This window comes from Ranitomeya variabilis, chromosome 4 (genome assembly GCF_051348905.1).
Source record: "Ranitomeya variabilis isolate aRanVar5 chromosome 4, aRanVar5.hap1, whole genome shotgun sequence".
Classification (NCBI taxonomy): domain Eukaryota; kingdom Metazoa; phylum Chordata; class Amphibia; order Anura; family Dendrobatidae; genus Ranitomeya; species Ranitomeya variabilis.
The window spans coordinates 404,739,724-404,765,712 of record NC_135235.1 but is presented as its reverse complement, the minus strand read 5'-3'; the positions used below and the strand labels follow the sequence as shown (position 1 = coordinate 404,765,712).

At 48.0% G+C, this 25,989-nt stretch overlaps 1 protein-coding gene across 2 annotated transcripts in view; it reads left to right on the top strand.

Annotated features, from left to right (window-relative positions):
- LOC143764955 (zona pellucida sperm-binding protein 1-like) overlaps positions 1 to 25,989 on the top strand; it is a 150,159-nt gene that overhangs the window by 107,750 nt on the left and 16,420 nt on the right. The window contains exon 9 of one of the 2 annotated variants that reach the window (XM_077251107.1): positions 8,876 to 8,993. The exons of the other annotated variant lie outside the window; for it this stretch is intronic. Within the exon in view, the coding sequence (XP_077107222.1) occupies positions 8,876 to 8,993 (118 nt within the window). The remainder of the gene's footprint in view (positions 1 to 8,875; positions 8,994 to 25,989) is intronic. 2 annotated transcript variants of the gene reach the window in all.

Sequence of the window (25,989 nt, the reverse complement as noted above, 5' to 3'; positions counted from 1 at the left end):
TGAAAATAGCAGCGATGTCCGTTATTTCATTGGTGGTCGGTGGGCGCGGCCATCTTGCTTTGGCCGCGCTTGCGCAGAAGCGGTGCTCTGCTGGCCGCGGCTTCAGGAAAATGGCCGCGGGCATCCGCGCGTGCGCAGATGGCTATCGCGGCGGCCATTTTCGTGAAGCTGAGATGCGAACTCTGCTTCACGAAAATGGCCGCCGCGATAGCCATCTGCGCACGCGCGGATGCCCGCGGCCATTTTCCTGAAGCCGCGGCCAGCAGAGCGCCGCTTCTGCGCACGCGTGGCCAAAGCAAGATGGCCGCGCCCACTGACCACCAATGAAATAACGGACATCGCTGCTATTTTCACTCCCCTGTGCAGGATTCGGGACCTTGGACATGCGCACACCACTACGCCACCAACGTAATGATGAGCCTGATCTGGGGGAAAAACGGCGCTGTGACCACGCCCATCCGACCTGACTAACTTGAGTGACAGCAGAAAACGGCCACTTCACAAAGGTATTTCGGCAGCCTAACGGGGGTGTAAAGGCACCGAAAAGGCAGTAATGTAAAGCCCAGCTCTGCCCCTATTTCACACTATTTTTATCTAATTTTTAAAAAACGGGGTGATAGGTTCCCTTTAAAGCCAGGCTACATTCAGAGATGTCAGATTCATCATCACAGTTGTCATACTCCCCTATTGCTGCTAGCACCTTGTTAGGCCGTCTAGGACACTTAAGACAATTGATCAAGAAGTCGGCAGACTGGCCGCAGTAGAAACATAGACTTTCACGAAGGCGATGCTCCTGGCGCTCATTGATCTCGCGTCTCTGAACGGAATCAATTTGCAAGGGCACCTCCTCCACTTCCTGAGATGTTTTACCTGTAGGCTCTTTGGAAGGAAGGGAAAAGTTAGAAATACGGTTATATGCAGCAAATTTCTCCTGCCTATGCTTAGTAAGGCAAATGTCAATGCTGTATAAATGTCTCTAGTTCTTGTGGTGACTGAGCGAGCTAGTTCATCTTTTATAATACTAGACAGACCCCTTTTAAAATTAGGCAATTGTGCATAACTGTCCCAATTGGTATCTACCGCCAATCTCCTGAATTCAGTGGCATACTCAATAACAGAACGTTTAGCCTGGCATAAAGACAACAAAGCAGATTCAGTGGTTGCACGGCGATTAGGGTCATCAAACATTAATGCCATAGCGGCCAAGAAATCATCCAAGTCATTTAACCGTGGGTCACGAGACTCAATCATCGGAGTCGCCCAGGCGAGCGCTCGTGAGGTCAGTAGCATTATTACACACATACTTTGGATCTATCAGTAGGAAAAAGGTCAGCATGCACATCAAAATATAGCATACATTGATTCACAAAGCCACGAAATTTGTCGCGATCACCATTAAATCTGAATGGGGGCAACTTAGGTGGGCTAGCTGGTGGCGGTTGCCCAGAGGGTAAAGTCACTTGTGCAGCTATTTGCGTGCTTATGTCCTGAAAAGCCCGTTTATACTGGGACTCTATGCCAGCAAGTTTGTTTTCCTGGGCTGCCATGCGATTGCTTAAGTCCTGCAAAGTTTGTCCAAACACTTGTTGATTGTGTTCAAAGCTTCCAAACTTCTTTTGCAGACCTTCCACATCTTTCTGCAGTGATCTAATTATGGAAAACACCTGCTCTCTGCAGTCATTGTTCCAGCAGTCTCCTTTATTTTATGGCTAGATTATCCTGTAATAATTATAGGGGATAATTCAGGAGACTCTGTGTGGAACAAGACAACAGGACACAGTTTTATAAGTGGTAAAGTTTATATTATCACACGGTGATTCAAGCAGGTGCAGAGAGAAACTCAAGTCAACAACACTTGGTGCAAATAATAAACACAGCTTAGCAGTCAATAGGAAACTTCAGAGGTAGATGCAAACAAACAGAAAGTCTATGAAGCACAATTATACTTGAGGAAACTTGACACGAATAGATCCTTGACTTAGTCCAGACACAGATAGATATGCTATTAGGCAGTTCAAATCATATCTTAGCTCAACCAGGGAGGCCTAGTTAATAGTCTCAGGTTTTGCAGAGCAGAAACAGCTTACATGTCCAGCAAATGCAGATGGAAGTAACACGAGCAGCAGATGAAGGAGGATTACTGAACACTGGTGTATGCAGCAGGAACTCAGAGCAGAGTGGCAGGATCTCCAACACAGGTTCACAGGAGCAGGTGCAGGTGCAAGGCCAGGGAGTAATCAGGAGCTGGATGCAAAGCAGAATAATCTAGCACAGACTGAAGGCTGGGGTGGAGTTTTATAGCAGGAAGACAAGTGCACATGAGACCAAAGACACCATGTTGGAAAAGGGCAGTAATGCACAAAAGGTAAAAAAAATGTTCAGAGTCCTGACAGTAATACAGTGATCACCAGTGACATTATACACAGGAGCTCTGTATATAATGTATAGGTAATACAGTGATCACTTGTGACATTATACACAGGAGCTCTGTATATAGTATACAGTGTATAGTGTCAGTGTATAGGTAACACACTGACTCACCAGTGATGTCTCTAGGTGAAGTCCTTAATCTTTGTTTTTCATCTATCATTCAGCACAGACCGCCGTCACTTTTTCCAGCCAGGACTTGTCTCTGCAGGAAATAACTGTTATCTCGAGCTCCGCTTGCAGAACACATTACTTAATTTTTCCTAACTTCTACATTACACCACATGAAGAAAAAAAGGCTACATAGTATCACTCTACACAGTAACATTTAAAACAGTATACTCAAAAAATAAAATAAATACATGACTGCAGTAATGTCCCTTAATTAGCCCCTATGGTAATAATATTCCCCATCCTGGGCCCCGTCTGTCTCATTCCTGGCTTCAGCCATATGTTCTCCCATCCTGCCCTCATGAGTATCCATTCTGCCCCATATGATCTCCCCATCCTGCCCCATATGATCGCCCCATATGATCTCCCCATTCTGCCCCATCTGTCTCCATCATATCCATCCTGCCCCATGATCCAATCCTGCCCCCATGACTTTCATTCTGCCCCGTGTCTCCAATCATGCCCTGTATCTCCATTCTTGCCCCACCGGTCTCCAGTCCTGCCCCCAGTGTATCCAGCATTCTGCCCCCAGTGCTCCAGCATTCTGCCCCACCTGTCTTCAGTCCTGCCCCCAGTGTGTCCAGCATTCTGCCCCCAGTGTGTCCAGCATTCTGCCCCCAGTGTGTCCAGCCCCCCGGATCACTAATAATAATAATAATAATTAATAATGTTCTTTTTACCTGACCGCGCTCCTGCGGCGAAGGCAAAGCTCCCCTCCACTTAGCTGAAGCGCGCACTTGCCGGCAACTGACACTGACGTCAGACGCCGGCAACGTGTGTGCTGCAGCTGGCGGCTGTTAACTATTTACATGTGGGCCCGCACCCGCACATCAGTGTTGCCGCAGCGCCGCTAAGGGCCCGGTTTAGCCTGCCGGTAGGGGCCCGGTGAGCAGATGAAACAGGGCCCGCTGCGGGCCCCCTCTGCCCACCGGTCCCCATATGCCAGTCAGGGCAGTAATGCCCTGATAGCGGCCCTGTGGCCCCCTAGAAAACCTCCATATAGCATAATACACCAAATAGTCCTCAATATATTAGAAGGCATTCCCCATAGGCCTCCATATAGTATAATACAGTACTCATAGGCCTCTATAATATAATGCATTCCTCATAGGCAGACTCTATATAGTATAATGCACTTCCCATAAGCCTCCATATACAACCCCTGGCAAAAATTATGGAATCGCCAGCCTTGGAGGATGTTCATTCAGTTGTTTAATTTTGTAGAAAAAAAGCAGATCACAGACATGGCACAAAACTAAAGTAATTTCAAATGGCAACTTTCTGGCTTTAAGAAACACTAAAAGAAATCAAGAACAAAAAATGTGGTAGTCAGTAATGATTACTTTTTTTTAACCAAGCATAGGGGAAAAATTATGGAATCACTAAATTCTGAGGAAAAAATTATGGAATCAACCTGTAAATTTTCATACCCAAAAATAACAACTGCATCAAATTAGATCTGCTCGTTAGTCGGCATCTAAAAAAGTGGTCACACCTTGGAGAGCTGTTGCACCAAGTGGACTGACATGAATCATGGCTCCAACATGAGATGTCAATTGAAACAAAGGAGAGGATTATCACTCTTAAAAGAGGGTAAATCATCATGCAATGTTGCAAAAGATGTTCGGTGTTCACAGTCAGCTGTGTCTAAAATTTGGACCAAATACAAACAACATGGGAAGGTTGTTAAAGGCAAACCTACTGTTACACCAAGGAAGACATCAAAGCATCAAGACCAGAAACTTAAAGCAATATGTCTCCAAAACAGGAAATGCACAACAAAACAAATGAGGAACGAATGGGTGGAAACTGGAGTCAACGTCTGTGATCGAACTGTACGAAACTGCCTAAAGGAAATAGGATTTACATACAGAAAAGCTAAACGAAAGCCATCATTAACACCTAAACAGAAAAAACAAGGTTACAATGGGCTAAGGAAAAGCAATTGTGGACTGTAATGACTGGATGAAAGTCATATTCAGTGATGAATCGGGAATCTGCATTGGGCAAGGTGATGATGCTGGAACTTTTGTTTGGTGCCATTCCAATGAGATTCATAAAGATGACTGCCTGAAGAGAACATGCAAGTTTCCAGTCATTGATGATATGGGACTGCATGTCAGGTAGAGGCACTGGGGAAATGGCTGTCATTACATCTTAAACTTGTACATTTATTGATGTTGATATTTTGGACACTTTTCTTATCCCATCAAGTGAAAGGATGTTTGGGGATGATGAAATCATTTTTCAAGATAATGTATCCTGCTATAGAGCAAAAACTGTGAAAACATTCTTTGAAAAAAGACACATAAGGTCAATGTCATGGCCTGCGAATAGTCTGGATCTCAATCCGATTGAAAATCTTTGGTGGAAGTTGAAGAAAATGGTCCATGACAAGGCTCCAACCTACAAAGCTGATCTGGCAACAGCAATCAGAGAAAGTCGGAGCCAGATTGATGGAGTACTGTTTGACACTCATTAAGTCCATGCCTCAGAGACCACAAGCTGTTATAAAAGCCAGAGGTAGTGCAACAAAATACTAGTTATGTTTTGGAGTGTTTTTTTGTTTTTGTTTTTCATGATTCTATAATTTTTTTTCCTCAGAATTGAGTGATTCCATAATTGGTTAAAAAAAGTAACCATTACTGACTACCACATTTTTTGCTCTTGACTTCTTTTAATGTTTCTTAAAGCCAGAAAGTTGCCATTTGAAATTACTTTAGTTTTGTGTCATGTCTGTGATCTGCTTTTCTTCTACAAAATTAAACAACTGAATGAACATCCTCCAAGGCTGGCGATTCCATAATTTTTGACAGGGGTTGTAGTATAATGCACCAGATAGTCTTCAATATAGTATAACGCACTCCCCATAGGTCTCCACATAGTATAATGCACTAGATAGTCCTCAATATAGTATAATGCACTCCCCATAGGCTTACTCTATATTGCACAAGGCAGCCCCCCTAAGCAGACTCTATAGCACAAGGCAGCCCCCATAGGCAGACTCTGTATTATAAGGCAGACTCCCCTGTCACGATAATATAAATATGCCATATTCTGAGTTTACTTTGAGAAGGTTCCATGGCTTTACACACTCTGTGGGCTTTCTGACCCCCTCTCTTCCCCCCAGCTGCCTGTGGGTGAATACACTTCTCCTCTACCTGCCAGCTCTGTGTAATCCTATACAACCCCCCCCTCAGGAAAGTTAATTAGCAGAGCTCAGCTCTGTTTGCAGCCATGCGCTTTCAGATTTGTGAGTTATTCCTGATGATTCTGAATAATTCGACCCCAGATGGTGACAGATATAAAAGTTACATATTCCGAATGTCCATAGTTAGATGTATGACCCGCTGAAATCTCTATGATCCAAACCCAACAGAATTCAAGAAAACTGAGTTCTCCATAAGCAGGTCATGTATCAACTTCGTGTTTATACTTAAATGAACCCCCATGTCATGCTGAGCATAATGATAATTTTGTCTTTCTTCTACAAGGTTCACCCTAAGAGAAATGGGTAATAGCAGGATTCCATATCTTTCAGAAAGGGGTATTCAGCCACCCAGTGAGGTAAACACAGGGAGAGTACCTTGGTTTTGGGCACAGGTATAAGATAGTGGGAGCTAATTTTGCACTAGACTTTGTCCAGGGAGCTAGCTGAGATGCTCTGTGATGCATTTTGATGTATCGCCCCTCCCCCGCACCGCATGGTCTATGAAATGGCTTAAGCAACTGTAAGAGTTTTTTCTTCCTTTAATACCGTTTTATTTTGTAATTGTCTGTACATCTATAATTGTCTTCTTTTAAAATACCTTTTATATACTTTTGTAAACACCGCCTAACCTTTTTTAAAGTAAAAGTTATAATATTTGCTAGCGTTGTTTTCCTTGCTCTAAAACTTACTCTAAAGCCTCTGACCTAAGCCATTGCTACTGATTGGGTTGGCTCCTGACCCATTATTAAATAAAGAAATAGGAGCTGGTGGCAGCGGAAGTGTCCTGAGCTTTTGGAGGAAACTGGCATTGATGATTAATTTTCCCGCCTGAGCGGGAGTAGTTATATCTCCCTCGCTGTAGTGTGCCCAATAGCCAGTACATAGCAAGGCAGCCTTTCTGGCGACTAATTATCCTAGGTGCAGTTCCATGACTGACCTGAGAGTAAGGGGGTCACCAGAGAGCTGCAAGTTCCAAACCAGAACTGGGAAGTGGGATATAAATAAATCCCATTCAGAAAAGAACTGGGGGCAACCAAACAATCCCGGTTCATGACATATTGGTGGCAGCGGTGGGATAATCAAAAATATCCCCCCTGTGATTCATGACATCCCCCCCCCCCATCGACATACTCTGTAGTGTAAGGCAGACACCTCCCCATAGGCAGACTCTGCAGTATAAGGCAGACACCTCCCCCATAGGCAGACTCTGCAGTATAAGGCAGACCCCCCATAGGCAGACTCTGTAGTATAAGGCAGACACCCCCCATAGGCAGACTCTGCAGTATAAGGCAGACCCCCCCCATATGCAGACTCTGTAGTATAAGGCAGCCCCCATAGAAATAAATACTCTCCTCTCTTCTTCCTGGCTCCTCCGCTGCTCTGAGCGCCCGCTGTCAGTGTCGACGTCGGTGATGTCAGACGCTGACAGTGGGATAATGGGAGGAGTGTAGCACTCCTTCTCTCATCAATGCGGTCAGCTGTATCAGCACGCAGCCAATACAGCTGAACCTGCGATGACACGCGGGGGGCCCACTGCTGGCACTGCCCCCCCCCCCCGCCTGCTTAGGGGTCCCATAGAGGCAGAGCAGGGAGAATCTAACTGTGCACATGTCGATACAGTTACAGTAGCGTACCTCCGAGTGGGCCCCCTCAGAGTGCAGGGCCCGGGGAGATAGCCCATCTCTTCCCCCGGTAGCTACGCTACTGGCAAAGGCTAAAACTACCTACTCGACTTCAGACATGCAGGGTGTATTGCTAAGTAGATGCTCTATTTTAGTAGATTTCCACTTCTCCCTAAGTTTGCTGTGCGATTGGCAAGCTACACCCCTCCTGCTTAAACACTTTAATACCGCTGTCAGTCTAGCAGATTGTAAAAGAAACGTAGCTCTTGGTGAGCCACTAGGTTACCATGGCAGCAGAGGTCCCTGTCGCTGGTTACTTGGTTGTCCTATGAAGCCCCAGTGGGCTAAAATATAAAGCAAAGATGAAGAAAATGATGGTAATAAAAAATATTTCTGTCCGCAGGAGGCGGCAGTCTCTCTAGGGTGGGCTTTTATAGGCTTAAGAAAAACTGATTTACTAGCTTGTTTTCACACTGCATTTAGCCTCCACATTCAAGACACCTGCTATTGCTGGTACAGATGGTTATTAGTGTGGTTTATTTTTTATTTTTTTATTTTTTTTCATGGCTAGTGGCACCCCTGGATAGAGGTGATTTTGGACAGTTACTTAGAGCTGGACAGGTCTTAAAGGAAACCTGCCATGTACAAGAAAAAACAACTCTATTAACCAGTAGATATGGGTTCAATCTGCAGGTTAATGGAGTTCTAAAGCCCACTGCACTGGAGACCTGGAGACCAGGAAGAAATTAACTTTATTCCTCCCAGGAGCTTTGGGCTTTCAGTCACTGCTCAGTACATGGCTAGCAGTGGCTGTAACCACACCCCGGAACTGACTGACAGCCAGCTGTGTACTGATGCACTGTTGAGTAGGCTGTCGGTCTGTGCCAGGGTGTGGTTACATAGTGGTCACTCACTATGTACTGAGCTGTGAATGAAGCCATCCCAGTCACGCATCTGACTGAAAGAAATACTTAATTTCTTCCGAGTAGCCGAGCTTTCAGTGCAATGGCTGCGTAGCTTTAGAACACTTAACGTCATATCTGCAGGTTAATAGCAGTTTTTGATCTGACTGGTTCCTTTTAGGTGACTAGTGGGGACTAGTGGGTCGCTAGGAAAATGCACAGAACATGCCACTGTTCAATTTGGTGTACAATACACCACTGTGTAATGTGCACAATTTTCTTCTAAGTAAGATTTAATCTCCTATGGTGACCTACAAGGAATATGGAAGGTTGGCCACTTAAAGGTAAGGCATAAGCTAGCGAACTTGCTTGATTTTGGCTATTTTGCTCATGTTCACATATATTTTCATACTCTTTCCTTGTATTAAAATACTTGGCCACCACATTTATAATCATTCACTGTAAAGTCATCTAAACTTGAATTTGTATCGTTCTCAGTTTGGAGACCAGATAACTGTAGGAAGAATACTCTTGTCTTGCAGATGTCCATTTTCAGAAGATGACCCAGTGACGAAGATTCTGCCAGGATCCATTCCCTCAAGCTATCAAAGATTTGCAGTGTCGGCCTTTACTTTTCTTGGCATTCCATATAACCCACAGGTACAACTGATAAAATTTGACTAAAGGCCCGTTTAGATCGAGTAGCTGATCTCACCCTGTTAATGTGTAGATGAACTATATGAAAGTAAATTTGGCACTTGTTTACATGGGCTGGAGAAAAAAATATGAAGAACTGCCGTCATAATCGGCAGCACGTTGCCCAAGGTAAACAGGTAACTTATATGCCAGCGTATGATTTAATCACCCAATAAATGAGCATTTTGCTTACTTTACACATGATTGGCAGAAGGCTTACACAGGTGGACAATCTGCCAACAAGTGTTCACTAGATCCATTGTTTGATAAATATAGGCCCATCTATATGGGATTTAACTGGAAATTACAAAAGGGCTAAAGCTGGTTGTAACAGGGTCTACTGTGCTGTAGTACCTCTTTAGGTATCACCCTGTGTTTCAGGAGGTCCACTCTGCCTTGGCTGGATTCTGAATGAAGGACGCTGGCTGGAATTCTTTGATTACATGGGTGCATATAAAATGTCACTGCTTCTCCACGTATTTCAGTCTAACAACACCTTATTCAGCGACGCGATCAGCATACACAGTCTAATCCTTAACGGATCGGTTTGGGGACGACCGAAGTTTATGGGGTTGGTACAAGTTCCTTTTGTCGACTTAGTCCATCGGCGTTACCGTTTTGTTTGCCGGGTCTGTAGTGGATGGTGAAGTCCAGAGGTTGTAGGGCTAAACTCCACCGCAGTAATCTGGCGTTGTCTCCGGAGACCCGATTAAGCCAGATCAGGGGATTATGGTCCGTTAGGAGGGAAAACTGTCGTCCATACAAATATGGTTGTAACTTTTTGAGTGCCCATACTATTGCCAGGCACTCCTTCTCGATGGCCGCATAGCTCACTTCATGGGGCAGTAGTTTCCGACTCAGGTAAGCTACCGAGTGTTCTTGGCCGTCCGGCCCGACTTGGCTTAGTACTGCCCCCAATACAAACATAGAAGCATCCGTGTGAACAAGGAAACGTTTAGTTGGATCGGGTGCGGCCAATACAGGGGTATTGGTGAGGGCGTCCTTTAGCTGGTGGAAGGCTTCCTCACACTCTGGGGTCCAGGTTACCTGGCGGGGTTGGTTCTTACGGGTCAGATCAGTGAGGGGCATGGCTACACTGCTGTAATTGAGAACGAATTTCCTGTAATACCCCGCTGTCCCTAGAAACGCCATGACCTGGGTTTTAGTGCATGGGGTGGGCCATTTGGCTATGGCTCAATCTTGGCTGGTTCTGGTCTCTGTTTCCCACTTCCCACCCAATGCCCTAAATACTGAACCTCTGCTTTGCCCACGTGACACTTGTTTGGGTTCAGGGTGATTCCGGCCTTGTGGATCCTGTCTAATACTGTCTCTAGGTGATTTAGATGCTCTTCCCATGTCGCGCTGTAGATGGCGATATCATCCAGGTAGGCACAAGCATAGTCCTGGAGACCATCCAGAAGCCAGTCAGCCAGCCTCAGGAAGGTCGCCGGGGCAGTCTTCATCCCGAATGGCATAACTCGAAACTGGAATAAGCCGAACGGGGTGACAAACGCAAACTTGGGAACAGCGTCAGGGCTAAGGGGAATCTGCCAGTAGCCTTTGCGTAGATCGATGGTGGTCAAATACTTGGCCCCTGCCAGCCGGTCTAACAACTCATCCACACGCGGCATGGGATACGCATCCGTCACTGTTTTATCATTGAGCTTACGATAGTCTGCACAAAACCGTATAGTCCCATCCTTCTTGGGCACTAACACTACGGGGGATGCCCAGGGACTATCTGACTCTTCAATGACCCCTAAACGCAACATCTCTTGTATCTCTGTACGAGAAGGGATGCGACAAGACTCAGGGAAGCGGAAGGGGGGTTGTCGCAGGGGGGGGTCTGATCCTGGGTCTCAACCTTGTGTTGTGCCAGGCGAGTGTACCCTGGTCTCCCTGAAAACATCCTCTGTCGCTGCCTCAACAACGCCTCCGCCTGCTGTCTCTCCCGGGGGCCTAGGTCTCTCCCGGGGGCCTAGGTTTTAGACCGAGTCCTTTCCCCTAAAACATCAGGCAAGGGAAGTCCGGCTAAATGCTCTGCTTCAGGTGCACAGATGGCAACTACCTCTTCAGGGCGCTCCCGGTAGGGCTTCAGCATATTCACGTGGAACATGCGGATAACCCTGGGGTCGTCACAATCGGCGACATTATAGGTGGTGTCGGCTATTTTCCCCACTACCTGGTAGGGCCCCTGCCATGCAGCTTGGAACTTCTTCTACCTAGTGGGCTCTAACACCAGGACCTTCTGTCCTATTTCCAAGGTGCGCTCTCTGGCCCTCCTATCGTACCATACGCGCTGGCGCCGCTGAGCCTCCTGTATGTTCCCACGTACAGCCTGGGTCAGCTCCTGTAGGCGGTCCCGGAATTCCAGCACATAGGGTACAATAGGTACCCCTTCTATGATGCCCTCCCCTTTCCAGTGTTCTAGCACTAAGTCTAGGGGTCCCCTTACCCGTCTCCCGTATACCAGTTCGAACGGGGAGAACCCCGTGGATTCTTGGGGCACCTCCCGATAGGCAAACAGGAGGTGTGAGGCAAGAATTTCTCCCAGTCCCTGTAGGTCCTGGTAAAAGACCCAATGAGTTGTTTTAACATCCCGTTAAAGCGTTCACACAACCCATTGGTTTGCAGATGGTACGGGGCGCTTCTAATGGACTTTACGCCGCACAGCTTCCACAGTTGGTTGGTCACCTCTGCTGTAAACTGGGTACCCTGGTCCGAGATAATCTCCCGGGGAAATCCAACCCGTGAGAAAACCTGGAGCAAGGCAGCCGCCACCGTCTCTACCAGTATGTTGGGTAACGCAACCGCCTCTGGATACCGTGTGGCATAATCTACCACTGTCAATATATACCTTTTCCCTGATGGACTGGGGTTGGCTAACGGCCCTATCAGATCGACCGCTACTCGGCTAAATGGTTCCTCCACAATGTGGAGGGGGCGTAATATGGCCTTGCATCGATGTCCCCTCTTTGCCAATGCGCTGGCAACTGTCACAGGTCTGGCAGTACTGACGAACATCATAGGTTACCCCCGGCCAAAAGAAGTTTTGTGTCAGACGATGCCTGGTGCGACTGACGCCGAAGTGCCCGGCCAAGGGTATGTCATGAGAGATTCGCAGTAACTCCTGTCTATACTTCTTGGGAACTACCAGCTGTCGTTTTACAGTGGGGCTTGTCCCTGTGTGGTGCTGCTCTGTGATCAGGTAGAGGAGTCCCTGCTTCCATATAAACTGTTCCCCTTCCAGTACCCCTCTCCCCTCTTGTGCCTTCCCACGATATCCCTCCAATGAAGGATCCTCAAGTAACTCCCTCTTAAATTCATCTGGTGTGGCCCAAGAAATGTGCCTGGCTATGGGAATACGTGTAGGGCTGGGATGTATTACCTGGGCCTCCTCTGAGTGTGATTCCGCCTCCGCAGCTCAAGCTTGTCTCCGGGTGGTCACAGGATATGTCTCAGCCAGAGGGGCAACCGAGAAGGCAGACAACATGGGCCCCAAGTCATTTCCCAGCAAGACATCTGCGTTCAAATCCTCCATCAAGCCGACCTCAACAAGGCCATTCCCGACTCCCCAGTTCAGGTGAATCCGGGCAGTGGGCAGTCGATGTATTGCTCCCCCTGCTACACGGACTGGCACTGTCCGGTCCGTCTTCTCTTGGTCCCGGACGAGATGAGGCTTCACAAGGGTCAAAGTTGCCCCGGAATCTTAGTCCCTGCATACGTTTCCCATTAACCCACACGACCTGTCGATGCTGTTGTCGGTTATCTGCCTGGGCTGCCTGCACAGGATCCACTTCATGCAGCACTTCCTCCATCTCTTCCACTCCTTGGTTAGTCGTAGCCCCCAATGTTGGGTCAACTTCGCCTAGGTAGCAGTGTGCAGCGGCCCGGCTGAAGGTAGCTGTTCCCGCATTTGGCCACTGGGTATGCTGAGTCCGGTTGGGACATTGTCTTTTCAGGTGGCCCAGCTGACGGCAGGTGTGGCATCGCGCCCCAGGGGAACTGTGGTAGGCCGGGTTTGTAGCTGGTCCCCCTACAATCTTCGGTGGTTTGGGGCCCTCCAGGTCCATGGGTGGACCCCTAGTGACCATCTTTGATCCAGACAACTGAGACCTCCTGGCGTCATGATTTTCATCGGCCAGACGAGCGGCTTCCTCAAGAGTCGTTGGCCGCCTGTCCCGAAGCCATTCCTGTGTCTCGGGGGTTAGTCCATTAAAGAATCGTTCTAACAAAAAGAGCTGGAGGACGTCCTCCTTAGTGGTTGCTTGGCTCCCTTGTACCCACTGTAGCAGTGACCGCCGTAATTTACAGGCCTATTCAGCGTGGGTATTGATTACTCGTTTTATAAGTCCGCGGAACTTTTGGCGGTATGACTCTGGTGTCAGCGCATACCGGGCCAAGATCACTTCTTTGATCTGCTCATAGTCCATACAGTCCTCATCAGGTACCGTGTGATAGGCATCCGCTGCCCGGCCTGTCAGCTTGCTGGCCAGAATCTGATCTCGTTCCTCCGGCTTCACTTGATGAATGGCACACTGCCGCTCAAAGTCCTGCAGAAAGCCATCAATGTCTTCCTCAGCCTCCCCCCAACTGTCGGAAGGCATTATACTGGATCTTTTTGTGGCTTACTGTTGAAGGTACCTGGGCGGAGGCCAGAGCTCCCCCTGCTCGCTGACTCTCCTCTCTCCGCTCTGCCATCTCCATCTTGGCTTTTGTTTTGTTGCTGGCGATTAACCATCGGGCTTCCACCAGATCTTTTAATGTAGTCCTATTTAACTTCTGGTAGTTGTTTTCCATTCATTCCTTTCCTCCTGTAGAAGGGGTCTCACATCCCGCTGTCTGCCACCAGTTTAACGGGGTCTACTTACTATGTTGTAGTACCTCTTTAGGCATCACCCCGTGTTTCAGGAGGTCCACTCTGCCTTGGCTGGATTCTGAATGAAGGACGCTGGCTGGAATTCTTTGGTTACATGGGTGCATATAAAATCTCACTGCTTCTCCACGTATTTCCAGTCTAACAACACTTTATTCACAGGACACAGAACATATAACACAGATACAGAGGGCAGGCCAATAGAACAGCAGCAGGCCAGACATACATTACAATAGCTGCAGGTGGCCGGAGCCTGCCGATATTTACTGTGGGAATTACAAAGGTGGGGGAGGTCAGAAGGAGAATATCTTGTCCCCTCTGCCCAGGGGCGCAGCCTGTGGACTGATGCATTTCACATGGAACCTATTATACATACATATACTGCATAACATATTCTTGGTGCTGGGGGGTTCTGTAACACTGGTTATATATAAATCCAGTAAATTGGCCTACAGGCATGTTGGCAATCATGCCGTTCTCAACCTTTTTCATTGCTTTGTCTAGTTATATGGTATTGTGTCTACCTAGTAACCTAGTAGTGATGGTGCAGAGAATTTTTGTCATTGTCCCATTCACTACAGTGTCTACGTCCTCTTTTAGGCCAATTAACTGGAGCAGCGGTTTTGGAACAGTATATGTTGTTCAATTTTACATTTCCTACTTTTAAGGCCTTTAAAAAAAAAAAAAAAAAAAAAAATCCTGGACAACCCCTTTTAGTATATTATGGAAATCATACAGGAAAAAATGTATTTTCCAGTTAACCGATCCTGACAGCACCATGGTGGATGTCCTCCTTATCCTCACTGTGACAGGAAACGAGAGGTTAAAAGAACCCTCCCATCTTCACCCCTCAGTGTTTTATCCTGTCCCAGTGAGGATAGGAATGACGAGAGGAAGCTCCTATCCCTGGCTGCAACGGGCAGATTAGCGTGGATTGGGGGGCCCAGCCTTTCCCTTCGTGCTGTCAAGATATCTGCGTTGACACCCTCCGATGGGGGGTCCCTCAGCCTTCCTCAGTGAAGCGCTGCTCCTGAGTTACCAGCCGCTTCCTCCTGCCCGGGGGCTCTCTGTTCCGATGTCTGCCTCCGGCACGCTGAAACCCTGCGGGCGTGCTTCTGGCTACGTCATCTCTGCAAGCCGGGCAGAGCACTTCCGGGTCGCAGCCAGCGTGCGTTCCAAGGTGGAACACAGGAAGGCGTATCCTGCGAGGACATCGCCAAAAGAGATCAGAGATGGGTGTCGTATAAATAGGGTCCTAAAATGTGTGTGTGCTCCCCTACTGTGTGCTTAGGACATGGAGGATTCTACGAAGACTGATATTGGCTTGGAACAGAGCCAGTGGCATGTGAGTAAGCTTGTAAAAAGACACCCACCCTAAGCCCTTACCCCACACATAGAAACACATGGCATCTATTCTGTGTATTCAAGGGGATGGGGGGACACCTGTCTTGGCAACTCCTAAGGCTGCCGTCACATTAGCGAGTTTTACGGACTTAAGAGCGCATAAAATACGTCCGTAAAACACGCCTAACAAACGTCCCAATTATTCCCAATGGGTCAGGTCCTATCAGCCGTATATAACGCATCCGTAATATACGCCTTTCTACGGCCGTACAAAATCGCAGCATGCTGCGTTTGTCAGCGTATTGCGCAAAAAATACACCAATGAAAGTCTATGGGGGCGAGAAAAATACGGATTCCACACGGACCAGCAGTGTGACTTGCGAGAAATACGCAGTGGTGTTAGTGAAAAGCCGGTAATTCAATTGCTGGCTTTTCATTTCTCCTTCCCCAACCCGACAGGATATGAGACATGGTTTACATACAGTAAACCATCTCATATCCCCTTTTTTTTTGCATATTCCACACTACTAATGTTAATAGTGTGTATGTGCAAAATTTGGGCGCTGTAGCTTGTAAAATAAAGGGTTAAATCGCGGAAAAAATTGGCGTGGGCTCCCGCGCAATTTTCTCCGCCAGAGTGGTAAAGCCAGTGACTGAGGGCAGATATTAATAGCCAGGAGAGGGTCCATGGTTATTGGCCCCCCCTGGCTACAAACATCTGCCCCCAGCCACCCCAGAAAAGGCACATCTGGAAGATGCGCCTATTCTGGCACTTGGCCACTCTCTTCCCACTCCCGTGTAGCGGTGGGATATGGGGTAATGAAGGGTTAATGTCACCTTGCTATTGTAAGGTGACATTAAGCCAGATTAATAATGGAGAGGCGTCAATTATGTCACCTATCCATTATTAATCCAATTGTATGAAAGGGTTAAACACACACGTTATTAAAAAGTATTTTAATGAAATAAACAAACAGGTTGTTTTAGTATTTTATTGCTCTCTCAATCCATCCGGAAGACCCTCGCTTGGCAAAATAATAAACCAACAATATACATACCTTCTGATGAACTGTCAGGTCCCACGAAGTAAATCCATCTGAAGGGGTTGAATCATTTTACAGCCAGGAGCTGCGCTAAAGCACTGCTCGTGGCTGTAAAAACCCCGGGTGCTGAAAGGAAAGCTGGGTGATCTGTACTTACATTGAGTTGCGGTGAGGCGCCCTCTGGTGGATGAAAATTGCGTGGGAGCCCACGCCAATTTTTTCCGCGATTTAACCCTTTATTTTAGCAGCTACAGCACCCAAATTTTGCACATACACACTACTAACATTAGTAGTGTGGAATATGCAAAAAAAAAAAGGGGATATGAGATGGTTTACTGTATGTAAACCATGTCTCATATCATGTCGGGTTTGTGAAGGAGAAATGAGAAGCCGGCAATTGATTTACCGGCTTTTCACATATATAGCGCTGAATTAAATATAAATACAGAATATATATGTATATATACTGTATATATGTTTTACCGAACATTTGAGCACATAAATCCATTAGATGTCGGTTTTGCAAGCCTACGAGAAAATATCGCAGTACGGATGCCATACGGATTACATACAGAGGATGCCATGCGCAAAATACTCTGACACACCCTGCCTACGGATGACATACGGACCACTATTTTGGGAACATTTCTCCGTATTACGGCCGTAAAAAACGGACCGTATTGTCTTACGCGGAGTGTGACGCCGGCCTAAGAAGGATAGCAAGAAGTCAGGAAAGGGTAGAAGATGTGCTATCTGTAACATCAAACTACCAGATACCTGGCAGAATCACCTATGTGAACCATGGACTTCTAAAATTATCAGAGAAGAGCAGACTTCTTTGCTGTCGGTCATGAGGCCCATAATCAGAGTGGAGGTCCAGACCTCAATTTCTGGGATTGTATACGCTCATACCTCACAGCCCAGTCTATGACCAGTCAGTGGAGGAAAACCCAGTCCCTGTTCGTAGCCTTTCAGGGTAGCAGAAAGTGATACTGAGTCGCCTGCCAGGGCCGTGTGGTACCCAGTACCGGGCCCGGTGTTCACAGGGGGATGTCACGGTGGCTGCGACCCGGTCCGTGGCCCTGGGCGCCAATGTAAAAGGGAAAGTCTTTAAAGGGATTTGGTGACTAGAGTTTATGTTCGTGATGCCACCTGTGGTATTCGGTCAGTAGGGACCGACGCTGCTTTAAGGGGTCCTCTGGGGTGATGTTATGGCAGCTAGATGGTATAACTTCCCACAGGTGAAGTATATCCCCAGGGCTCCCAGTGTGTAGATGGAAGATGGTGAATTGTGCAGTAAAGAATGAGGACACAGGTTTGCAGTCTCTTTATCTGGTTTACTGAAGACTTCAGGCAGCCACAGTCCAGGGTACGAGAACACAGGGCAGGCAGGGTCTGGCCAGCTTGGAAGCGAATCCAGAGTCCCCTTTACCAGGTGGAGTTAAAAGCCTTCCTCTAGCGCGGTGGTGTTGCAGTCCCTTACTGCCTATGGCTTCAGATAAGGTCCTCACAGTTCTTCTCTCTGTCCCCCATATAGGATAGGACCAGTATGACTGGTGACTTGAGCCTTTTTACAGGGACTCTAGCACGCCCCAGGCTCTGTGTGTCACTGTGTCTTCCGGTGTGTGTGTGTGGTGGACAGGTAACTTGCAATTCAGCTGTCCTGCCAGTCTCTGCTGTAAGTCTTAGAGTCCCTTACAACCTTGGTAATCCGGCTACCGGTGGTCTGCGCTTCAGAGGGGGGTCGCTCATTTGCAGCTGGTTTCCCCTGATGTCACTCTCCTGTGCTTTGCTCTCCTGCATGCTCAATGAACAATGTTCAGCTTTCTGTATCTCTTTCCAGGAGCTGCAGTACTTCAGACTACACAGCCCCTTATACGTTCTTCCTGCCTCAGACTGCTCTAGTCTGCCTCCTGGCACTATCTGAACTCTCTGACCCTATTCCTCCTGATCAGAATGCAGTTATAGGGGAGTTCACCCTAAACAGGTTTAGAGCTCCCCCTTCTGGCCTGGATTGTGAACATGTTGTATGCATTGTGGTTAGCTGATAAAAGATCTCCTTCATCGCTTCCAAACGTAACATCCCTCTCCCCGGAAGGAAAGCAATGTCACTCTGACAACCAGGACCCTGGGGCGTCACAATATGGGGTATCCAAAGGTACCATTGCCAGATGGATCAGGGAGGCCACTAATTTGTTCTACTCTGCGAGTTGTGCTCCATTTCTTGAAGGTATCAAGGCTCACTCCACCAGAGCTGTGGCAACCTCCTGGTTGCAGAGAGCAAAAGTATTGATTGATCAGATTTGTAAGGCCGATACCTTCTTTAGGCACTACAGACTGAATCTGTCCTCTTCGGCTGACTTGACCTTTGGTAAAAGGGTGCTACAAGCGGTGGTCCCTCCCTAAAGTGTTTCAATTCTCCAGAAATCTCTCAGGTGTTCTGTCATGGTTGAAGGGAAAACAGGTTACTTGCCGGTAGCCATTTTTTCCAGAACCCATGACAGGACCCATATATTTCACCCCTCCCCCTTTTATCACCATATGGGTGTGCACTATAGATAGGTGATTTTATGATATGGTGTTGGTTATGTATATAATTAATCTGGAGGTCCTCTCGTGCTCTGTAACCAAACTGATGAGGGGGAGAGGTACCGCCCTTTTATTTCAGTGGGTTTCCTGTCCTTGGTGGGCGAATCCCTCTCTCAGGTACGCTGTCATGGGTTCTAGAAAAACCGGCTAACGTTAAATAACGTGTGTGTGTGTTTTTGTTTTTTTTTAACTTAAAGGATGACCGTTTTGATTATGATCATCTCAAACAGTAAATGCAGCAATCCGCACAGAGGTCTATCTAGGTTTTCTGACCCCCCCCCCCCCCAGGATATATGTGGTTTGCACATGCAGCGCCCCAGAGTCCTGGTCGTTGCAGTACTGATGCTCCGCCGCTAAGGGGGGCTATTGTACGTCTGATGGCACTGAAGGAGTTCACCTGACCAGGTATCACAGACACCAATACACTTCACAGTCTGGCCTCCAGGGGGAGCTAAGGCTACTATGTATTAGGCCACTCCTCACAATCTGGTAAAACTGGGGGTTGGATAGGAAGTTAGTCAGAAGCTGACTGGGAATCGAACAGGCAACACCCTGTGGCAGAGGGTGTTGCGGGGAGAGACTCGGAGGGGTCCCTGTCAGGGGTGGGATCCTGACAGAGGCCTAGCGAACAGAGAACGTTACGGGACCACGCCTGCACGAGATAGCGGCGGTGCCCTAAGAAAGGACAAGAAGCGGGGTTTATTGTGCTGAGTGAGAAACGAGATCAACGCAACAAGGAGAAACACCAGTAGGAGTCGTGCTGTAAGACGAGGCAACATCCTACTGAGGCGCGCAGCCGCTGGCCGGAACGCCGAGGAAGTATTGAGCTCCAAGCCTAACTTCAAACCTACGGCAGGACAGTCAGTTATAGGCGGGCTGTCTCACCCAAATCACCTAAGAAGACATAGGGGGCAACAATAGGAGAGGGGCGACACTAGGGTCCCGGAAGACCTCCGAGCCTACCCGTCATACGGGTGCGTCCTAGCCATATCATCTGGGGGACGAGGAAGAACATCAGAATCGAGTTGTGAGGGAACACGAGAAACAGACACAACAGTTGTGGGGACTATCCCGTAAGCACAGCAGGGGAGGACCACAACACACAAGCGCTAGAAGGTAGGCACAGATTTCCACCTGCAAAGGGAACTATGGAGGTGCCATCGGACCGGCCAGACTTGCGCAGCCTGGTTAACCATATTCCGGACTGAGGATCCTGAAGCCTTCAGTAAAGAGGTAAAGAGACTGCAACCTGGTGTCCTCGTTATTTACTGTGACCAGCACTGCACCGCACTACCACCACCATTCACACCTTTCATTGGGCGCCCCTCAGCAGGGTCACGGACCGGGTCTAGCCACCGTGACAACCGCAGAGCAGAGACTCAGAGGCCCGGTACCGGGTACCCCTCGGCCCTGTGGCAGTGGGGGCGCTACAATTTGGCGTCACGAACAGGATCTACTTAAGCCTGAAGAATCAGGTCATGTGTGCCTTGGAACTGGTGCTTTATTGTGCTTGGACTGTGACTTACTGCAAAGACTGTGCAGTGCCACTTGCCGCCAAAAACTGCCGCCATTACAGTGCTGAGGAGAGCGCAGGAGAAGAAGAGGGGCGTGGAGTAGGCGTGGACCAGCTGAAGAGCGCGAAAGACAATGGCCGCCAGTCTAAATACTTCTGCACCGTGAGGACGTGTCCGTCAGCAGCCGAGATCCGCCTCCTGATTCTCAATGGTGGGCGGAGACAGAAAACGAAACCGCCCACGAAGGAGAGAGCGGGAAAAAGACCAGGAAGCGACCCATGCGGAGGACGCCATGACGAGTCGCTCAGACCAGGAATGCGGGGTTGAAGCCGAAGACTCCCCTAGCCACCCGGATGAGCCCAGCGGCCAGCTCTCCGCGATTGGGGCCGGCCTCCTGCAAATGGAGATGGAGGGCCTGATTGAACAACTCCTCCAGCTGCGGACGGAGGCGCCAGCGGAGGACCTTCTAACGTCGGATCCTGCGTTGCTGCCGGAACCCCAGCCGACGATTCCATTGACCATACCGCCAGCGGAGTCGACCGAGGAGGAGGGGCACGCACCGACTTGTGAGTCCGCCGACCCTGTCCCGCTGGCTGAGGGTCTGTTGATAGGCCCCGTCGCGGCACCCCCTCTCCCTGGGACCCATAGACTCCAGCACTTGTTACCGTGGGAGGAGACAACGGGTATGGAACACCTCTTGAAAGCCCCGATTCCACCAATTACCCCGCTGAGTGAGGTCCATGCGGAGCGTACAGTGTGCCCTTTGGTGAACCTAGGACCCAACCTCATGGGGTTCCCCGGGGTGAAGACACGGGAAGGGGAGATGGTGCAGGCCCTGAGCTGGGAGGAATACCAGGCCCAGCTGGAACAGCAGTGGGAGGAGAAGGAAAGGGGCGTACCAGGCCGGGCTAGAGGCCTACCACCAAAAGGACTTGGCGGTCAAGGACCGAGCCCGCAAGGACTCCATCGCTCACCAGGCCCCGCGCAGGCAGGGCACCGTTGTCGCCTTCAAGCTCCGCGGAGGCTGGGGCTTTATAAAAGAGCCGGGCCTGTACGCCGAAGTCTTTGTCAACCGGCGGGATGTGGAGTCTCGTCTCAGAGAGGGCCATCCAGACCGGGATCTCTACCCGGGGGACGAAGTTACGTACACCAGGCACTTTGGGGGAAAAGGGGTGGTTCGCCCTAAATGTCCATAAGGAGCAAAACCTCGTGACACCCCCGACCAAGGTACCAGTGAAGCTGACCCCCGTAGCAAAGGTGCCCCCTTGTGGTCAGCCCATAATCATCACCAAGACCACCGAGGTCACTCCGACGTACACCCTCATCAAAACCACGACCTGCAACATTGTCACCTCAACCACTGTCGTGGCCAAGGGGGCGTCTTCTCCGGTGGTCAGTGCACCAGCTGCCCCAGAACGGAAGACGGTGGGTACGCAGACCCCCAGGTGGGACAACACTCACCCTTACGCAGTACCAGGCGGCGGGCAATATCCAAAGGGGTTGCCTCCGCCGGTGCTGCCTCCTGACTGGTTCAAGTAAATGCTCTAATCTTCCTTACATGTAAATAGTTAACTGTTTGTCTTCTTGCTATAACCCGATCAGGGTAACTCTTAAAGGGATCCCTTTGTTTACCCGGGATCCCTTCTTCTGCTTTTTGTGTTTGTTTCCTATTTTATTATTGTTGAAAGAACTGCTGGATCATGAACACTGCATGATTACAAACTCATTGTAAATAGTTTGCACCTTCTTAAAGGTGCCCTCTACTGGTTTTACAAAAGAAAGGACTCTTTGCGAAGAAACTGTTCCTGGAAACGGCATCGGAGTCCTTACTGCATACGGACTTGCAGCTTGAGAAGTTGCACTACCTCATAGAGACTTGGTCCCTTCTTAAAGGGGACGTTCATCGATAGCACTTAAAGTATCATGATGCCTTAAAGAGAAATAGTGATAATGCTTACATGTAAAGTTATATGTAGTCAGACAGTTGATAGTAAGAAATGTTTAATGATGTGTCAGAGAATGAGGACAGGAAGTGAACCCATACGGGGTTAGTTGGTGAGTCCTCTTTGGAGCCATACAGAGATGGCTCGGTGATCCTGAACTGAGAGATGGATGATACGTTCTATACTGTGTATAGCAGCAGAAAGGCAGTAGGCCCAGGCGGAAAGGGGCGGTCCTGCAACAGAATGAGAGGCAGTAGGCCTGGGGCAGATATACAGATGGAAAATGAAGGAAAAGTTGATTAGCCTTATAGTGTTTTATAAGAAGGTCTTTAGTGGATTCAGCGTGTACGTCCTTAAAGGCAACGTTAAATTATTGTTCAAAATTTTGCACTTAGTAGGATACTCGGTTGGGTAAGAAAAGTTATTTATAGTAAGGTATTTAAAGTATTTAACCATGTTTGTAACGTTCAAGTGTCCTCACCTCCCATAAAGGGAAGCTCTGTTCAAATTTGCTTATTGTTATTGCATTTCCAAAATTGTATGTCTTTTTGCTGATATGTATTGTTGTTTTCTTCCCAGTCCAGGAGTACTGGATTTAACCGGGGGGGAGTGCAGCGCCCCAGAGTCCTGGTCGTTGCAGTACTGATGCTCTGCCGCTAAGGGGGACTATGGTACGTCTGATGGCACTGAAGGAGTTCACCTGACCAGGTATCACAAACACCAATACACTTCACAGTCTGGCCTCCAGGGGGAGCTAAGGGTACTATGTATTAGGCCACTCCTCACAATCTGGTAAAACTGGGGGTTGGATAGGAAGTTAGTCAGAAGCTGACTGGGAATCGAACAGGCAACACCCTGTGGCAGAGGGTGTTGCGGGGAGAGACTCGGAGGGGTCCCTGTCAGGGGTGGGATCCTGACAGAGGCCTAGCGAACAGAGAGAACGTTACGGGACCGCGCCTGCACGAGACAGCGGCGGTGCCCTAAGAAAGGACAAGAAGCGGGGTTTATTGTGCTGAGTGAGAAACGAGATCAAAGCAACAAGGAGAAACACCAGTAGGAGTCGTGCTGTAAGACGAGGCAACATCCTACTGAGGCGCGTGGCCGGAACGCCGAGGAAGTATAGAGCTCCAAGCCTAACTTCAAACCTACGGCAGGACAGTCAGTTATAGGCGGGCTGTCTCACCCAAATCACCTAAGAAGACATAGGGGGCAACAATAGGAGAGGGGCGACACTAGGGTCCCGGAAGACCTCCGACCCGTCATACGGGTGCGTCCTAGCCATATCACAACATCGAGTTGTGAGGGAACTTCAGAAACAGACACAACAGTTGTGGGGACTATCCCGTAAGCATAGCAGGGGAGGACCACAACACACAAGCGCAAGAAGGTAGGCACAGATTTCCACCTGCAAAGGGAACTCTGGAGGTGCCATCGGACCGGCCGGACTTGCGCAGCCTGGTTAACCGTATTCCGGACTGAGGATCCTGAAGCCTTCAGTAAAGAGGTAAAGAGACTGCAACCTGGTGTCCTCGTTATATACTGCGACCTGCACCACATCATAACATCATCACCATACCTCCACCTTCATTGTACGCCCCTCAGCAGGGTCACGGGCCGGGTCTAGCCACCGTGACAACCCCAGAACAGAGACTCAGAGGCCCGGTACCGGGCACCCCTCGGCCCTGCGGCAGTGGGGGCGCTACACTTACGTATTTCAGAGATTTACACGGAAACTCCGGTGTAATTCAGACGGAACCCCCGGCAGAAGATTCTCTATAATGAGGCAGATGGAGGTACTGTGGATGTCATAGGACCTGTGATCTGGCAGTGTTCGTCTTTTTAGTCATACATAAAATTGCAGTCACCCAGTTTTGTTCACCTCTGAAAAGGACACCACTGAACAGAGGCCAGACTGAGTCCAGCGTAACTCTGCTGCCTCATTATAGTGAATGGATCCCTTGGGGGTTTCAACTGAATCACGTGACTCAGAGATTTAGATGGAAACCCCAAAGTGATCAGCATAGAGCACTGGATAAATGTGATCCCCAACGTTATGTAAAATATTCCCAATAAAAGCTTCAATTCAATCCACAAAAAAAAAGCAAGTCCCCACTCAGGTCCATCATCTGTTAACGGAAAGGCAAAGCGTTATGGCTCCTCACCCCCTAAAAGAAATTCTGCGCTCCCAAATTCAAATGCCTTCTAAGCCCCACAGTGTACCTAAATGTTTGGCATTTCTGCAGTGAAGAGAGCCTGTCTAATTTATGGGTGCATGTCTCCAGAGGCACGGGCTGGGCATAACGTACTGGTGACTGCAACGTACTGGTCAGTACAATGGCAGTTTGCAATTATCCTTCAGCAACATCCACTGTTTCTTGTTTCTGGAAAACACTTATGGAGTCAAAATCAACACTACACTTGTAGATAAATTCCCAAAGGGGTGTAATTTCCAAACTGGGGTCACTTCTGCTTTTCTGGCATTTAGGGGCTCTTCATATGGAGTCCGGAAACTATTCTATAATTTGTTCTCCGAGTCAAATAGCGCTCTGCCCCTCCAGAGTCTTTGTTTGGCTAAGCAGTACTGTTCAGCCATATATGGGGTATTGCCAAGTTCAGCAGAAATTGTGTGACACACATTTTGGCACCATTTTTACCCATTTCCCAGTGTGAAAATGTAAAATCTGGGGCTAAAACAATTTTTGTGGTAAAAATTTAATTTTTTTTTCTTCACTTCCCAATAGTATAAAATTCTACGAGGCACTTGTGGTGTCAATATGATCACTGAACCCTAACCAATCTGCACTGTAATATTGCGCTCCTTCCCTTTTGAACTTTGCATTGTGCCTCAAAGGTAGTTTTCGACCATTTATGGGGTATTGATGCACTCAGGAGAAAACGAACAGTACAATTTGTTTTGCAATTTCTCCTATTACCCCTTTAGAAAATTGCAAACTTGGGGTCAAAGCGATATTTTAGTAGAAAAAAATAGTAATATTTAGTTTTAATTTAATACTTAATTTTATACATGTTAGTGAATTTCCTGAGGGTTAAACATACTCTCTACTCCCCTAGATGAATTCCTTGAGGTATAGTTTACAATATGGGATAATCTGTGGGGATTTCTTCTGTTTTGGCATGTCAGGGGCACATCAAACGGGACATGGCATCTGCAACCTATTGCAGCCAAAATAGTGCTCATTCCCTTTCCAGCCCTACCATGTGCCCAAGCAGTCGTTTTTCAACAAATGAGATACTGGAAAATTTATATATATATATATATATATATATCGATATATATCGCTGGTCAATTTAACACATAACTTCATAACACAAAAATTGTGCTGATGTAAAGTAGACATGTGGGAAATGTTGGTTATCAACTAGTTTGTGTGACATATCTCTCTGGTTTAAGGGCATAAAGATTAAAAACTTGAAAATTGTGAATTTTTCAAGTTTTGCCAAATTTCCGATATTTTCAGAAATAAATGCAAGTCATATTGAACAAATTTTACCACTATCATGAAGTACAATATATCACAAAAAGAAATCTCAGAATCCATGGGATATGTTGAAACGTTGCAGATTTATAACCTCTTAAAGTGACAGTTGTCAGAATTGTAAAAATTGGCCCGTCACAAAGGCAAAACCAGG